At 35.4% G+C, this 19,037-nt stretch overlaps 1 protein-coding gene across 4 annotated transcripts in view; it reads right to left on the bottom strand.

Moving 5' to 3' along the window:
- The window catches only part of EMB2762 (CCAAT-binding factor), a 277,094-nt gene extending 258,447 nt beyond the window's left edge, over positions 1–18,647 (bottom strand). For 2 of the 4 annotated variants that reach the window (XM_089832810.1, XM_089832811.1), the window contains exon 1: positions 17,925–18,647. In XM_089832810.1, coding sequence (XP_089688936.1) covers positions 17,925–18,293 — 369 coding nt within the window. In that variant the 5' untranslated portion in view covers positions 18,294–18,647. The remainder of the gene's footprint in view (positions 1–17,924) is intronic. The other 2 variants (XM_089832808.1, XM_089832809.1) reach the window with 1 other exon arrangement.
- Between the last annotated feature and the right edge of the window lie 390 nt (positions 18,648–19,037).

Here is a 19,037-nt window from a genome sequence, read left to right as displayed (position 1 = left end):
GAGGCTGCAATCTGATTCTTGGTGGGGCGTGAAAATATCCCAGGCACCTGGAGATTTTGATAGTGATTCCAAGACCACTATTCGTGTGCACAAGCTTGAGAGGCATTGTTGATTATGAATAAACGTTCTTTTTTGAATAGCTGCTTTCCTTTTCTTCTTTCAGGAAACCTAGCCAAGTCTGCAGCAAGACTACAGACTCGCAGCTTGCACTTAAACTGTCACTCAAACCTCAAACCCTTATCTATGCATTTGGACATGGTTTTGAAATCCCCGTGATCCATATTGCAATATTTAGTCTCCCCTGAGATTCCTCAATCTTGGCCTATCTTGATGCCTCGTAGCCTTGTACAGTACATTATTGAAGATGAGAACAATATCTCCTGACCTACAACCTGTTTTAAGGCTTGTTGGCTGAATATCTATAGGTACGTGAAAACAAGTCCGATTCTCAAGTTTTGAATTACTCTTATTTTGACATTATATGACCAAAACCATAAAAAAAATTGCAGATTGTTTTTCATGCATTTGTGGGATCAATAAAGTCTGACCTGAAGCTCGCAAAGCAGCTTGCATACACTGTTTGCATTATGGTTTTGAACCCAGTTTAATAGAACATTACTGAAGATAGCAAATAACTCTCTCCACATTTGTGCTGTTCCTCGTGACCTTTGAGGATCCAAGCAAGTTTTCTAACTGAAGCCTGGTGTCTCAGGCATATGGACTTGCCCTGTCAATTTTCAGCCAATTTAATATCACTGAAACAATTTTATCCTCATGTTGACATGCAAGTTAACTTTTCTTTTGACACCACAGTTAACCTTTTGTCTCTAAAAATGAGAGGATTGACATCTTCAACTCATGACTAATTTATCTATGACAGGAGGGAACCATATTCTGATCATTTTGTTAAATGTATCACATTTGGCAGCACAGTTTGCAGACTCAGACTCAAAATGTACTCAGCAAGGCCTAAATTTTAAACTCAGCAACTAAGAAAGTACTGAAAATTAATTTTTTTGTAAAATTCAATTACAAAATGTATTATATTAAAAATTGACATATCAATAGAGAAATGCATGTTTTTATAGCAAGAACATGTGGAAAATGCATTTTCACCAACGTTTTAACTGCATTGATAGTTTCACCCATTTTTTCCCATGTATAAAAATGTGAGAGTTGGAACTTATGAAAACTTACCCAGAGAAAACAAATAGAGAGTACCAGGCAACATGCAGAGTACTCATAGAGTTTATATACTATGTTTGGCAGTACCTTAACAACAATGGTATATATTCAGCATACAAACAGTACAGCAAAGCTAAACTAAATATATACATCAGTGCTAAGCATAACAAGCAATTGTGTGAACAATCACATTGGTGCAAAGAGCATTAAATTTTTGTTTTCCAGTTATTTGACTTGAGAATAGAAAACACAACCTTTCATCTAATCCCATCATGTAACTCTTCATTTACTGAACATAATGTAACATTTCATTATACAAAATCAATATCTTATACCAAACAGAGTAAACTACTAATCAACATGCCAAACAGCATAAATGCTGATTTGCAGTCTACATTGACTCCACCCTCCCCTAAAACCTGACTCTCTGTGGCTTAAAGAAAATCAAAAGGAAACTCCAGGCTTCCGTCTCTGTTTGTCCCCTAGGGTAGAGGGCATGTCTTGCTGCTTTCTAGAAGAGGCCATTTGTGTACTTGCAGGCTTCTGGACTAGCTGTATATCTTTTTAACAACATTTCAGATCATACTCCATAATTTTCTCTACTCTTGCTTGCTATCCTAAGGACGGATCATGCAAGATAATCTGAAATGTTGAATCAAAAACACATGCACAGTCTATCCAGAAGCCTTTGAGGCATTTCTTGCTAATTCCTCATTGAAGCTAATTCAACTATCAGCCAATCACGATCCTTCTCTAGCTGCTCCTGAGATGACAGTCCTGTATGCAGTACAAATTAGGGTTAAATCCTAAGTTACCGATGCCTCTGCTGAAGAGGGGGGTGTGGATGCGGATGCGGGCGGATGCATGGATGCGGGAGGAGGCGTGGCGGATGCTGGCAGGAAGCGCAGCTGTCGCCTGCAGATGCACGCGGGGTGCTCCAGAGAGCATCCGGAGAGCATACGGGCGGATCCCGTGAGCATCCGGATGTTTCCACCACCCAATCACTTAGGTGACTTTAAAAACATGTGCTTTAAATTGTTTTTTTGTTTTTTTTCCCTTCTATTTGCCTCAAAACCCTAAAACGGCCCTAAAAGAGGCCATTCATTGCCCATTCTTCCCATTTTGTTTTCAGCTGGGCTCTCTTCTCATTTGGTCTCCTTTGTGAAATTCTGAAAGCAACTGCAAGGTCATTAGTTTTGAAGAGGATCACTCCTAGGGTGTCTATTGAGCTTCCACAAAGAACGAATAAGCATCTAAGGTAAGCATTCAATCCATTTCATGAGTTTTTTTAGTTCTTCATGAATTTTTCAAGTTTTAGGAGAAATTTTGTTTTTTTTTTTTGTAAAGAAATGAAGGAGTAAGTTTTTTTAAACATTTCTAAGTTATTTTTTTCTATTTTCTTATTAGATTGATAGTTCCTATTGTGCAAGAATGGCCACTACTGATAGTCAAAGTTCAGCAGCAGGGCAAGAACGAAGTGATAACTTCGATATTGATGTGGCATCTCCATTATGGAGGCACACCACAAGATTATCACAAGTTTCCGGAGGTAGGTCATACATTTGGAGATGCAATATATGTCATAGTAAACCATTCAACAGCTCATATTCTCAAGTCAAAGCTCATTTTATGGGCCCTACTGGCAAAGGAGTAGCATTGTGCAAGGAAAGTAAAGATGGAAAAAAGTTGAGCGATGCACAATTAGCCGGATTCATAAACGAACAAGAGGTTGCTGATCGTTTAGTGAGCAAATCAAAAACAAGTTTTTACAAATCTTCATCTATAAAGAGCAAAGTGAATGTGCCCACTGATCATGTTGCATCTTCCAAACATCCATTTTTGGAAGTGGCAGAGGAGGATGATGAAGTAGAAGTTATTACCCGCAAAAGAGGTCCGTTGGATGAAGCATTCAAAATGGAGGCAAGAGAGATTGTTGATGAAGCAATTGCATGTTGTCTTTATGCCAATGGTCTTCCTTTCAATTTGGTAAGATTGCCATATTGGAGGGAAATGGTTGTAGCCATCCTTAAAGCACCAGCTGATTAAATTAGCCCCGAGTATTAAAAGGTGTGTACTACTCTTTTGCAAAAAGAAAAGATTTCTATAGACAAAGCTCTTCAACCAATTAGGACATCTTGGAAAACTTCCGACATAACAATAGTATCTAATGGATGGAAAGACACAAGAAACCGACCATTGATAAATGTGATTGCAATGTCCCCCAAAGGGGCAATGTTTTTTAGGGCTATTGATTGTGAAGGACAAGTTAAGGATTCACAATTCATTTCTAGAATTCTCGTTAGGCAACAGAGATGATGGGTAGTGAGAATGTGGTCCAAGTGGTCACAGATAATGCCACGAATTGTAGGGGCGCAGGTGCTTTGGTTGAGTCTCGATACGACCAAATTTTTTGGACACCATGCATTGTACACTCTCTCAACTTGATCATGCAACAAATTGGCACCCAAATAGATTAGGTGAAGCAAATATACCAAGAGGGAGAGGAGATACAAATGTTTGTGACAAACCACCACATGTCACAATCTATATTCAGATCATTCTCCAAGTTGGAGTTGTTGAAGGTAAATTTAAAATTGTAATTATTTAGTTTCATTTATTTATTTAGATTTTATTTTGAATAAGTTTTATATTCATGTCCAATATCAAATTTCTTGTTTATAACTTTGTTTTATATTTGATGTCATATTGTCAACTTGCTTATAGGTAGTTGAGACTAGATTTGCATCTCATACCATTGTTCTGAAACGACTCCTCAAGGTGAAATCAGCATTGGGCCAAATGGTTATTTGTAACCAATGGGCTATATGGAAGGCTTCAAATTCAGAGAGAGCCTTAAAGGTCAGGGGTATGATCTTGGATGAGCATTGGTGGGCTCGTGTGCAATTTGTGTTGGATTTCACTGAGCCTATCATGACTATGCTACGCTTTGCCAATACAGATGCACCTTGCTTGGGGGATGTGTATAATGGCATGGACACCATGGTAGAAAAGGTAAAGCTTTCCATACAAGCACATGAGACTAACCCCACAGAATGTGAAGCCTTGTGCAAAAAAGTGGAGGATATCATTCATCATCGTTGGGAGAGGATGACTACCCCATTGCACCTCCTTGCATATGCCTTATCTCCAAGGTACTATAGCCAGGAAATACTTGCTATGCCGAATAGAATTCACCATATGCGGATGAAGAAGTTGCTACTGGGTGCTACACTTCATTTGCAAGACTCTTCCCAAATGATGAAATACACAAAAAGGTGAGGCAAGAATTTGGCTTATTTGCTTTAGGATCAAAACTTACTCCATATGCAATAAAGGACCAAAATGACATGGGAGCTATCACATGGTGGTACATATATGGTCAGCCATTCAAGCATCTACAACCTCTTGTAATCAAGATCCTCTCACAAGTAAGTTTTCATTTATTTATTTATTTCTAGCAATTGTATTCTACACTTTAGTGTTTAATATTCTCTAATTTGCTTTTCATTTGTATGTTTAAATTTAAAATTTTATGAACACTATTCAGGTTGCAAGTTCTTCTTTTGCTAAACGGAATTGGAGTACATACTCCTATATCCATTCAATGAAGTGCAACTGGTTGGGCTCAAAGAAAGTTGAGGACTTGGTTTATATACATACCAACTTGTGTCTTTTGTCACGTAAGGAGGATGGATACAAGGAAGAGTCAACCAAGCTTTGGGATGTAGCCCCTGAATCTGCAGACTTGGATGCAACACTTCAAGATCTTACTGTGATGACGGATGATGATGTTGATAACATCATAGCACGTGCATCTAGCACAATGGGAACCATGCATGGTTCAAATGATTTTGCAAGTGTTGCAGCAGGAGGAGATGATGAGAATGTGGATTTTTTTTAGAATCCTTATGATTCTGAATGATTGAATGTGATTTGTGAATCTTGAGCATTGACTCTTGATTGATCAACATTGAAGTTTTGAACCATGAACTATGTTTTGATTTTGTTATTCAAACTGCATTAGAATCTTGATGTTTTGATTACTGTTATAACTTATTTCAATTTTATTATTTATAATGATTCAATGAATAGTTTATTTTTGTATATTTGATATTTCTTGTATTTCTTTGCATACATTGTCATAAATTATAGTTGACAAATTTACATAAATATATATGTATTAATATATCTATATATATAGATATATATATTTTTATTTTTATTTTATATATATATATATATATATATATATATATATATACACGGACGCACCCAAATGCATCCAAAATCCCCAAAAAAAAAAAATCCACGCATCAACACCCTGCACCCACATCAGCATCAAAACTAGAATCGATAACTTAGGTTAAATCTCTCTATTTTTGTTTCTCTCTCTTCTGTAGATATATTTCTATTTCTAATGGTCACTCCACTTCTATGTTTCCATATTCTCTATGTTCAATATGGAAACGTTCTATTTCTCTCTTCACAATGTTTCTATTTCTCTGTCACTGCTAAAGAATCATCATTCTCCTCAGAAGATTTTTGGCAACCAATGAAGTATCCAACAACTCTTTCCTTTTCCTCCACTCTTTCCTTCTGTTCCTCAATATTGGCTTCTAAATTATCTCTCCTTTTTCCAATTATCAGTCCTCCTTGATTGCTTGATTGTAGCTTCATCTTACTGCATTTTCCTCAAAAAACCTCATGGATGACTTTACCACACAAAAACCTTGTCCTGTTCAATCCCCTTTATCAGTTAAGCATAAGGAATTTTAGGAAACCAAAAATCAAAACTTCTTTGCACAAATGACACTATATCAGAAGTCAAAGTGAAACAATTTGTTTTATGACAAGTGGGGAGCTCGGAATAAAAATGATGGATTCAGTACACCCCATCAACATACTAAATAGTTGCCCTCCATTCAGATTCCATATGTCCAATGCTTGCAGCATTAAACCCACCAAATTGTAAAGCGTAGTCATTGTTTAACTTTAATGGTTACATTTTCTTAATGTGGATACTCCATTAAGAAATTAACTTGGAAAAATCTTGTGGAGTTCTATCATTTTCTATTAAATCCCAGTCTAAACTTAGTTCACTAAAAATAGACAATATATAACCAACTGCTTCTTTACATATTTAAAATATATAGTTTAGCTTTTTAATCTCAAAGTTGCTACCAGCCGAACTACTATCTTACTAATTGACCAATGAGAAAGTTATAAAGGACAAGTCCCCAAATTCCTTTTCACAAACTACATATCTGAAATCAGTGTTACAAAAAACTTTTCCAAATCTTGTATGTATACTTTGATCTATTAAATAAACTAAAGTTGTCAAGTACGGTTATTTACCCCTACGCATCTACACCAGGTTTGCTTAGGTATCGTTGTGTTTGAGGTACACCATAGAAGCATTAGGTATGTTGTGGGTACTATTAGAAAGTAAAGTCCACCAAGATAACTGAGGAGGGGGGGGGTGTGAATCGGTTATGCAATTAAAATAACTCTCAATATCTTCTTTAATTTTGAAACAACTCTCAACATTTCAATATTACATTGTAACCAAGATTATAATCAATTTGTCCGCTCATAGTCTTCATAACTTTCCACTCGATGAACATCTGATCATGGTAACTTAACTAAGTCATCTTCAACATGTCTTCAACCTCTGTCTTGGCTCGCTCAACCAAATTCCATCTTTGTTAGGAGATAAAATCCAAACAACAATACCTACTTTCCAGAAACGTTGTCTGAAAGCTACCTTCACTAAACTCTACATAACTCTGTCCAATCTTCATATTTTCGTGCGCACTCTTAATTGTAACAACTAGACATACTCTAGAACATAATCCCAAGTGCGCATAAGTTGATCTTCAATCCTCGAACCGCACAAAGCCAATCTCTCTCTATTGTTCTACCAGTTTTGACTAAATAACCAATATGTTGACATCAATGACAAACACTGTCATGAATGCAATATGCGCTCTGAATAATGTCTCCAACAATGCTAATATATTCCCCCATAGGAATATCATCAGCATTCATGCTAACATTCTCCCCCTTTGGCATTGATGACAACATAGATGAAAAACATCTAAGTTCCAAGAATACCAAAAATACTTCTTCCTCATCTGCCTTTGCTCCCCCATTCATGTTGCTCATTAATGTCTTATGTCATCAAGTGCATAAGGAAGGTGTTAATCTCCCCTGTACATCAGCATCTTTCTACAAATCCTCTTCATCAATCAAATCCATATATCAGAAAAGTATGCATCTCTCCCTCAAAGGATAATCGTACTACTCTTTCCCCAAATATACATAACAAAGGATGTTTTTCATGTACTCATCTCTTCCCCATTGACATCAATGATAAAGGCATCATTATATCAATTATCTAAGTTCAATCATTTCCAGAGCAATTTATTCAATCTCCAGTATCAAAAGACACTATAGAATACCAATACCAAGAGTCCTTAATGACTCAGCTCAAGCACAGATACTGCCCCATAGAGGAAGCACCCAATCCAGGTAAAGTATTAATGCTCTTATACCAATTGTTAGAAAGTAAAGTCCACCAAGATAACTATGAGGGAGGGTTGAATCAGTTATGCAATTAAAACAACTCTCAATATCTTCTTTAATTCTGAAACATGTAAACAGTAGGTGCAACAACCATAGAAAGATAACCATGCACAATAACACGAAATTTGTTAGCTAGGGAAACCCTTGATCAGAGGGAAAAACCCCGGTGGGGATGGTACCCACAAAATGATGTACTCATATAAATGTTCCTTGTAAGAGGATAGACCCTGTTAGGAGTTAATAAAATACAATCAATACATATGAGTCGCTATTAGAAGACTTTGAATCTCTGTCAGGAGTTGTGCCAACGTTGTTAGGAGTTGAAAAGAAGTCAATTGAACCCACTGTCCAAACAACTTTTGTACTATGCTCACTGAATAATACTAGTGTGAGTCAACAACTATCCAACCACCAACTTGTCTTGCCAAATACAGTTCCTTTTCAGCTCACCATGCCTCAACTGCACCAAACTCTGCTTTGATCTAAAAGATATTCGCATTCAAGTTCCCTCAACTAAACATCACAATGCATATAATCTCACTGATCAAAAACTAGATGCCATGCCTATCCACAAGGAAATTACCTTTCCTTTATACCAAGTCCTAAAACAAATTATTGAGTCAGCCTTGAGGCTTTCCCAATTTACAATAATAATATAGGACCACTTTAAGATATTACAATACATGTTACATTTTAATCAAGATTATAATCAATCTATCGGCTCACAATCTTCATAACTTTCCACTCGATGAACATCTGATCATGCTAACTTAACCAAGTCATCTTCAACCTCTATCTCAGATCCCGCAACCAGATTCCATCTTTGTTAGGATATAAAATCCAAACAATAGTGCTTGCTTTCCAAAAACGTTGTCTGAAAGTTGCCTTCACTAAACTCTGCATAACTCTATCCAATCTTCATAGCTCTTATCTGTAATATCTAGACATACTCTAGAACATAATCCCAAGTGCACACAAGTTGATCTTCAATCCTTGAACCGCGCAAAACCAATCTCTCTCTATTGTTCTGCCAATCTTCACAGAATAACCAATATGTTGACGTTAATGACAAACACTATCATGAATGCAACATGTAAGCTCTAAATAATGTCTCCAAGAATGCTAATATACTCCCCCATAGGAATATCATCAGCATTCATGCTAACAATGCACTTGGGATTATGTTCTAGAGTATGTCTAGATATTAGCATTGTTGGAGAGATTATTTAGAGCTTATGTGTTGCATTCATGATAGTGTTTTTCATTGATGTAAACATACTGGTTAATCTATGAAGATTGGTAGAACAATAGAGAGAGATTGGCTTTGCGCGGTTCAAGGATTGAAGATCAACTTATGCGCACTTGGGATTATGTTCTAGAGTATGTCTGATATTACAGATAAGAGCTATGAAGATTGGATAGAGTTATGCATAGTTTAGTGAAGGCAACTTTCAGACAGCGTTTCTAGAAAGCAAGCACTATTGTTTGGATTTTATCTCCTAACAAAGATAGAATCTAGTTGAGTGAGTTAAGACAGAGGTTGAAGATGACTTGGTTAACATAATCAGATGTTCATCGAGTGGAAAGTTATGAAGACTGCGAGCCAACATATTGATTATAATCTTGATTGAAATGTAATATTGAAATGTAACATGTATTGTAATATCTTAAAGTGGTCCTATATTATTATTGTCGATTGGGAAAGCCTCAAGGCCGACTCAATAATTTGTTTTAGGACTTGGTATAAAGGAAAGGTAATTTCCTTGTGGATAGTTATGACGTGTGGTTTTTTATCAATGAGATCATATACATTGTGATGTTTGGTTGAGTGAACTTGAATGCGAATATCTTTTAGATCAATAGAGAGAGATTGGCTCCGCGCAGTTCGAGGATTGAAGATCAACTTATGTACACTTTCGATTATGTTCTAGAGTATGTCTAGATGTTACAGTTAAGAGCACGTACGGAAATATGTTACATATTTAAAAAATATAGTTTAGTTTTTTAATCTCAATGTTGCTGCCAGCTGAACTACTATTCTACTAACTAACCACTAAGAAAGTTATAAAGGACAAGTTCCCAAATTCCTTTTCAGAAACTACATATCCAAAATCAGTGTTACAAAAAACTTTTTCAAATCTCGTATGTGTACTTTGATCTATTAAATAAACTCAAGTTGTTAGGGATAGTTATTTACCCCTATGCCTCTGTACCACGTTTATCTGGGTATCAATGTCTTTGAGGTACACCATAGAAGCATCAGGTATGTGTGGGTATGTGCTCATATATCCACAATGCACCTTGGGTGTCTGAGGGGTACACTAGACACGCCCAAGCATTTACGAGGCAACCCACATGGAAACTATGAGGACACTTTAAAAAATATGTTTTTTACATTATCTTTTGCCTAAAACCCTGATGCACCACTTAAGATATCATTTAGCCCAAGAAAATGCACATTTTGTCTCTTGGCTCTCTTTCTTCTCATTTTGACATTTTGAAGGGCCACTAGGTTTTTCCAAAAGGGACTGATTGAAGAGTGCCAGAGGAGGGAAACTGTGTTGAGTTGGTTTTAAATCTCACCTTGCCGCATGGAGATCCACATTAAATGGCTTCATTTTGAAGATGTGTTTTGGGCTAAGTAATTGTTGCTACATGTTACCCTGTTCCTAACTTTGCATATTGTGTTATGATGTTTTCGATCCTCTCTATGTCCCGGATATGGCCGATTTCACCACGATTATGATTTGCTGACCAACTTTTGTAAGTATCCATGGTCCCTTGTTCTAGCTGACCTAATTATTGTTTGACATTGATATGGATGATAAAAATGAAATACCAAATCAGTTGAATGTGTGGAGTAAGTGCATTAAGTAGGAGATGCAAGTTTGCAAAAGCAACAATGTGTGGAGGAAGTTGTGAAGATGAATTGAATATGTTTGCTTGAGATGTTTTGTTAAAAGCATCTATAATCTAAAAAGAATGATAGAAGCAGTTTACTAAAGGCTTATTTCATTATACTTCATTTCATGTATCTTGAGTTGAGACAATGAATCTCCTCTTCAGGTCCTCTTGTATCTTGCCTTGAAGAAGTGATCTTCAATTTACAAGTGCATTACATCTTTCCCTAAGACAATGTGTCTTGGCAGCAAGTCCGGCAGTGAGCCTCATGTAATACTTTTCATATATTGTGATATATTGGCATTATGGGCTTTCCCTCATAGGGTTTTCCACATAAATCTGATGTTTTCATGTGCAATTGTGTTGATTGTCTTATCTTTCATTGTTGCTGATTAAACTATGTGATTTTTAATTAAAGTAAAATGTGTTGAATATTTTAGCTTTATATGTAATTTTGTATATTACTATTAAATGATTATTCAATATTATATATTGATTTAATATTTGTATAGAGAAATTCGTTTGTGTTTTAATATGTTTTCAGGATACATATTATATGACAAATTTCCAAGTCATTCTAGGACCCGCACGTCTTTCTGCGCCCATCTTCCTGCTGGTTTCATATTGATATTTTATCAATAAAGATTGTTATTATCGGCAGTTACCATGGACGATATTTGGCATCATTATTTCCTTGTATCTAATTCTATTAAGAGTTGGCGATTAATATAACCTCAAGGACATCAACCGTCGGCTTCAGCTTTAATGATCTTTTGTCTCTCATCTTTCTATTCTCACAACAGCAAAGCACGATAAGCTGTATGATTTTCTTGAGTCGGTTTTATTCAAGAATATTTTCTGGGCATTAAAAGCCTGTGAAGCAAATTAGCATATATTGAAGCGGGCTTAGGGACCAGCTGTAACGTCTATTCTCAAGGAAGCCAAACAACGTTTTCAATCAGTCTTCAGTATTCTTTTATATAGAATGATCGACTTACATCAGTTGTTGTTGTCTGCTGATTTGAGACTGTAAGGGACTGTTAGTATTACATGTTTGAGTGCATTTCTGATGATATTCAGATATATATACAAAAGTTATTTTGTTTGTAATCAGACGTCAGAAGTTCTGAACTTTGTAATAAAAGTTTTCAAATCAATAAAGGTATCACTTTTGAGGCTGGGTTGTTTCCCTCAGTGAAGAGGGTTTTTCCCAAGATATATGCTGATAGTTTTATTTATGTTCTTTCTAGTTTATTTTTCAACATGGTATCAGAGCGGGGCTTATAATTTCTAAGACTGGACTAGATTTCTTTTCATTTGCAATCATGGTACCTGGATTGAAGGTAGAAGATCGTCTAGAAGGGGCTTCAAATTTCATCTCATGGAAATCCAGAATCTTGCTAGTTCTAGAAGAAAATGATCTTCTTTTGTTTGTGGAGTCTGAAGTTTCAGAACCCTCTGATCCTAAAGAAAAGGCAACTTGGAAGAAGAACATGATTCTGGCCAAAAGAATTATTATTGACTCCACGAAGGATCATTTAGTTCCTACTGTTTCCAAGCTGAAATCTGCCAAAGAAATGTTTGATTCACTTCATAGTGTGTATGAGATAAACAATACCAGCAGAACTTTGGCAATTCGCATGCAGCTTCTTCACATCAAGATGTGCAAAGGTGACTCTATTGTCTCTTTCTTCTTGAAGATTTCCGAACTTAAAGATCAGTTAAGCTCTATTGGAGAATCTGTTAATGACAAAGAACTTGTTATGCTCGCAATGAATGGTCTCCCTCATTCTTGGGAATCTTTCATTCAAGGAATTGGTAGCAGAAGTGATTTCCCAACCTTTGAAAGGCTGAGAACTGATTGTATTCAAGAGGAATGTCGTCTAGAGGCTAGAAGGAGTTCTCGTAAATCTAATCAAATAGAAGACCAAGTGCTTACTTCTCAAACTTCTAAGAAAAGAGGAAGGAAGAAATTTTTCAAAAGGTTTGAAGATAAAAATCTTTCCTCATCTTCTGAATTTAAAAGAAAGAAAGATTTCTCCAAGTTTAAATGTTTTAGGTGTGAAAAACTTGGTCATTTTGCTAAGCATTGCACTGTGAAAATAAATTTTCATGATGTGTCTATATCTGATTCAAAAGTTTCTTCTCCCTCAAAGGATTCTTATGATCATTCAGAAGGTCTTGTTCTTATATCAGCCTTGTCTAGTCATGTGCAAGCTGATCGTAATACTTGGTTAATAGACAGTGGTGCATCTCGTCACATCTCTAGGTTCAAGCATCATATCTCAAATCTGATTGAATCAGATCCTCATCTTCAAGTGATTATTGGTGATGATGCATCCTATTCTGTTAAAGGGGCAGGTAACACATTATTAAAATTAAAATCTGGTATTCCTCTTCATCTAAGTGATGTTTTATTTGTTCCTGGTATCAAGAGGAATTTAATTTCCATATCAGCTTTGGAAGATAAAGGTCTTAATATTGCTTTTTCTAATGGAAGTGTAATGGCTTGGAAGAAAGATTCTGATTTTAATTCTGCTCAAATTATTGGTGAACATCATGGGAGTCTTTATAAGCTTGCAGCCAATCAAGTTCATGTTCTAAATCATTCTACTTCCAATATCAACTTATTATGGCACAAGAGATTTGGTCACCTTAATTTCAAATCTCTTTCTTCTTTAGGGAAGTTTGTTGTAGGTCTTCCTTCTCTCAGCTCCTCTTTTGATGGAATTTGCAAAGGTTGTTCCCTGGGAAAATTTTCGAAAAGTCCTTTTCATTCAAGTGAAAATAGATCTATGCATGTTTTAAAGTTGATCCATTCAGATTTATGTAGACCAATGTCATCAGCTTCTTTAAGTGGTTTTTGGTACTATGTTACTTTCATTGATAATTGTTCTCGTAAAACATGGATCTATTTTCTTAAAACCAAAGAATCTGATGAAGTTCTATCCAAGTTCAAGGAATTTAAAGCTTCAGTTGAGAACTTATCTGAAAAGAAAGTCAAGACTCTCAGATCTGATAATGGCGGTGAATTTATTTCAGGTTCTTTTCAGTCTTTTTGTGTTGAAGCAGGAATCAAGAGGGAGTTTTGTGTCCCCTATAATCCTCAGCAAAACGGAGTTGCTGAAAGGAAAAACAGATCTATTGTTGAGGCTGCTAGAGCTATGATTCATGACAAAAACTTGCAGATTTTTCTTTGGGCAGAGGCCTGCAGTACAGCAATTTATGTTCAAAATAGAAGCCCTCATCATATTCTTGATAATATGACTCCAAAAGAAGCTTTCACTAATACTAAACCTGATGTAAGTCATTTGAAAGTTTTTGGTTCATCAGTTTATATTCATATTCCCAAAGATAAGAGATCAAAATTAGATCCTTCAAGTAAAAAGGGAATTTTTGTTGGTTAAAGTGAATCTGCAAAAGCTTATAGGATTTACATTCCAGGGCAAAAATCTATTGAGCTTAGTAAAGATGTTTCTTTTGAAGAAAATTTTGATTGCTCCAAATCTGTTGATTCTTCTCTTGATATTGATTTGGATGTTCCTCTAGTTCCCAAAAATTCTTCTTTTGATCCTTTTAATTTGGAAATCTTCTCTAAGAGGGAGGGTTCTCCTTCTTCTCCTAGGATTCAAGATATGTCTGAAGCTGAACCTAGTGGTCATTTGAAAGAGAAGAAGAGACCTTTGTGGGCAAGGAATATTATGCAAGAAGCTGAAAATTTTTGAGCTCCTAAAGGAACTTCTAGGGAAAGTAAACGACCTCAAATTTTTGATAATTATTCTGCTTTAATGTGTAATCTTATTGACTCTAAACCTGCATGTGTTGAATCAGCTTTAAGTCAGCAAGTTTGGAAGGATGCCATGTTAGAAGAATATGAATCTATTCTAAAAAATAAGGTTTGGGAGGTTGTTCCTCGTCCTAAAGATAAATCAGTCATTTCCTCTAAATGGTTATTCAAAACAAAACATACTGCAGATGGGAGTGTGGACAAATTCAAAACCAGATTTGTAGCCAAAGGCTTCAGTCAAAAAGAAGGTATAGATTATGATGAAATTTTTGCTCTTGTAGCAAGGTACACATCTATCAGAACCATTATTGCTATTGCTGCAAGTAAAAAATGGAAAATTCACCATATGGATGTTAAAACAGCTTTTTTCAATGGTTTTATTAATGAAGAAGTTTATGTGGAACAACCTGATGGATTTATTATACATAACAAAGAATCTCATGTATGCAAACTTCATAAGGCATTGTATGGTCTTAAGCAAGCACCCCGAGCCTGGTATGAGCGCATTGATGGTTACCTTTTGAGTTTGGGTTTTTCAAAGAATGAGGCTGATCCAAACATTTATCTGAAAAGGTATAAAGCTCTCATGTTGATTCTTGTTCTTTATGTTGATGATCTATTTATCACAGGAGATGATGAAATGATAGTCAAATCTAAAAAGGATTTATCCTCTGAATTTGAAATGAAAGATCTAGGTTTAATGCATTCTTTCTTGGTCTAGAAATTTGGCAACAATCTAATGAAATCATTATCAATCAATGTATATATGCTCTTGATATTCTTAAGAGATTTGGTATGCTTGACTACAAGCCAAATATGACTCCTATGGAATCTAATTTGAAGAGAATTCAAGTAAATGCAGTTGATTCAAAATTAATTGATTGCACCATTTATAAACAACTGATTGTTTCTCTCATGTATCTCATCAATACAAGCCCCGATATTTGTTTTGCTGTCAATACTTTGAGTCAATTTATGAATGAACCTCGGAAATATCATTTTACTGCAGCTAAGCACATTCTGAGATATGTCAAAGGGACTTTACAGTATGGAGTGAGTTTCTCTTGTTCTAATGACCTGCAACTTCATGGGTTCTCAGATTCTGATTGGGCTGGTTGTATTGTGGATAGAAAAAGTACTTCAGGTTTTTGTTTCAGTCTTGGTTCAGGCATGATCGCTTGATGCAGCAGGAACCAAAAATGTGTAGCTCAAAGTACTGCTGAAGCTGAATATGTGGCAGCCTGCTTAGCAGCTCGTGAAGCTATTTGGCTTCGAAAACTCATAAGTGGATTATTTGGAAAATCCTCTGAACCTACTACAATTTTCTGTGATAACCAGAGCTGCATAAAAATCTCTATAAATCCAATTTTTCATGACAAGTCAAAGTATATAGAGATTAAGTATCATTATTTAAGGGATATGGTTCTTCGGAAGCCTATGGAGTTGAAGTATATCGGCACTGAAGATCAGACTGCTGATATTTTTACCAAGCCTCTGTCTAAGGTGAAATTTCATTTTTTCAGAGATAAACTAGGAATGGTAAATCTTAAGACTTAAATGGAACTAAGTCTAGTTTATTTAGATTTATCTATTATCATTATTTTTGGTGTGTGATCTGATAAATATTGTAAGATCAGCTATTAAAACTCTTTCACTATGCGATAGTGAATATCATGTAGAGTGAGTCCATGATATTATCATGTTGAGTAATTCCATGCTAAGAGTTGTAAGTTATGTTGAGAGATTCCATAAATATTCACGTTGAGAGAGTCCGTGAATGAAGGATCAGCTGTGAGTCTTACAAATTTGTCATGGTGATCAAATTCAGTTATGAATAAATGATTTTGTATGTGAGATATTTCATGACTTTAATCAAATTGGATCTCTGTGCTGTTTATTTAGTTCACAAATTCCATATAAGCTAAGAGGGAGTGTTGAATATTTTAGCTTTATATGTAATTTTGTATATTACTATTAAATGATTATTCAATATTATATATTGATTTAATATTTATATAGAGAAATTCATTTGTGTTTTACTATGTTTTCAGGATACATATTATATGGCAAATTCCCAAGTCCTTCTGGGACCCGCACGTCTTTCTGCGGCCATCTTCCTGCTGGTTTCATATTGATATTTTATCAATAAAGATTGTTATTATTGGTAGTTACCATGGACGACATTTGGCATCATTATTTCCTTGTGTCTAATTCTATTAAGAGTTGGCGATTAATATAACCTCAAGGACGTCAACCGTCGGCTTCAGCTTTAATGATCTTTTGTGTCTCTCGTCTTTCTATTCTCACAACAGCAAAGCACAATGAGCTGTATGATTTTCTTGAGTCGGTTTTATTCAAGAATATTTTCTGGGCATTAACAGCCTGTGAAGCAAATTAGTGTATATTGAAACGGGCTTAGGGACCAGCTGTAACGTCTATTCTCAGGGAAGCCAAACAACGTTTTCAATCAGTCTTCAGTATTCTTTTATATAGAATGATCGACTTACATCAGTTGTTGTTGTCTGTTGATTTGAGACTGTAAGGGACTGTTAGTATTACATGTTTGAGTGCATTTCTGATGATATTCAGATATATATACAAAAGTTATTTTGTTTGTAATCAGACGTCAGAAGTTTTGAACTTTGTAATAAAAGTTTTCAAATCAATAAAGATATCACTTTTGAGGCTGGGTTGTTTCCCTCAGTGAAGAGGGTTTTTCCCAGGATATATGCTGATAGTTTTATTTATGTTCTTTCTAGTCTATTTTTCAACAAAATGTTTAAAGTTGTTATTAACTGATTCACCTACCCCCAGAGTCTCTCAGAGTATTTGGCAGACACATCATCCAGAGGACATTTTGTTATTTGATTTCTACTCATTGTGGAGCATGGAACTATGGTACAGTTAACCTAAGGACAAAACCTTTCTAGCTTTGGAATTCGAGGGCCAAAATCTACAATTCCTTAAACTGATTTCACATGGAGATCACAATTGTGAAAATTCAATTGAATTCAGTTTAAATTAAAATAGCCTTTCAATAAACAGCAGGTCATGGTATTCCAAGGGCAGATATCAGGCAGATTTGGAAAGTTTCAAAGGCATTTCATTAAGAAGTGCATTGCTACAGGTTTAGCAATAAATTAGCAGCCGCTGCAGTAAATAAAATCAGTCTTTTCTGTGCTATATTCTAAAGGTTTTATCTGAATTACATAATAAACAATTAAAATGCAGTTTCCCGTTCCATTTCATATTTATGTTTAATTCCGCCAAATATTATAGTGAGCTTGGGCTTATTATATTTTAGAAAAATGGACTATTATCTTTTTCCAAACTGATGAAAACTCCGGTGTCAATTTTCTTCTCACTGGTAGCAACTGTGACAATGCTCCAAAAAAGAGAATTTCACAAAATCAGAAGGAAAAACAGCCTCTACGTTTTCTTTAAACTGAAGAATAGTATAAAATACCCGTAAAGTAGGATTTGGTACTGAAGAAGCCACAATTTTTCTGAGAACTCGCAAAAGCTCCCTATATTTGCTCCATAACCATTTCCTGTATATGTCTTCGGCTTTTTCTCCATCGTCTGTTTCTCCGTCTTGGCTTCTCTTCCGCTTTTTCTTCAGCCTCTCTGAGGCTTCCTTTACAGCAGAGGTCGCGAGCTCAGTTCTCAGTAATGGTAGAAAGAAGGCCTGAAGAGTTATCAGGGCTTCCAAACCCTGATCAAAAATAGCTTCGTTCCCGAGGCACGAGGAAAGTAGTGAAATGAGAATAGGGGCATTGTTTACATGCGCTCTCGATGTGAGAAGCTCCTGTCCTAATTTCTTTAATCTCTCCATCTTTAAGTGCAAGGTCTCAAATACAAAGGCGCCGATGTAAGATGGTTTAATTCGAATAAAACTCCAAAGACGAGAAGGAAACTCTATGCGCCTGAACCCCAAATATTTATCCGTTGCGTTTTAGGGGTTTAAGGAGTGCTTTATTTGAAATGACCGGGCTGTCGATGTCCAGACTGCGAAAGAGTCGACTGGATTTTTCATTCCGAGATAATTTAAAGGCGACGATAACTGCAGTTTAATTTCCTATCACCTCAATGGATTGCCTCGCCATATTTTTTCGCTAGGCTATTTGGAAATTGAATTTTTAACGGATTTCCAGTGGATTGCCTCGTATATTTTCCCCATTCGATTTTTAATTTATTTTTTTTGCGATAGGCTATTTGGAAATTGATTTTTTTGGAAATTGATTTTTTGACGGGAAAAGTTGTCATGGGTAAACTAGTTGTAAACTGACAGAAATTGCAAATCTCAAATGTTTATCTCATTCCACTTTTAACTCTTATTTTGATATTTATTATTTATTATCTCCACTTTTAGCTTCTTCTTTTTTTTTTCCTATTTATTAGTTGTGATCTCCATGTGATCTATTCATTTAACTTTTGATTTTTAGAATTGATTTGGATTTTAATTTTTAAATTATTCTAATTTATTTTTTTATAATAGTTTTGTTTTCTTTAAATATTATTTTTTAGTTTTTATAATTTATTTAGTCAATAGAATATTTGTTAAGCATATTTTATTTAT

This window comes from Cupressus sempervirens, chromosome 5, assembly GCF_028749045.1.
Source record: "Cupressus sempervirens isolate cs-2001-9-10 chromosome 5, ASM2874904v1, whole genome shotgun sequence".
Lineage (NCBI taxonomy): Eukaryota > Viridiplantae > Streptophyta > Pinopsida > Cupressales > Cupressaceae > Cupressus > Cupressus sempervirens.
The sequence above is the reverse complement of the archived record's forward strand: the minus strand, read 5'-3'. Positions and strand labels throughout refer to the sequence as shown.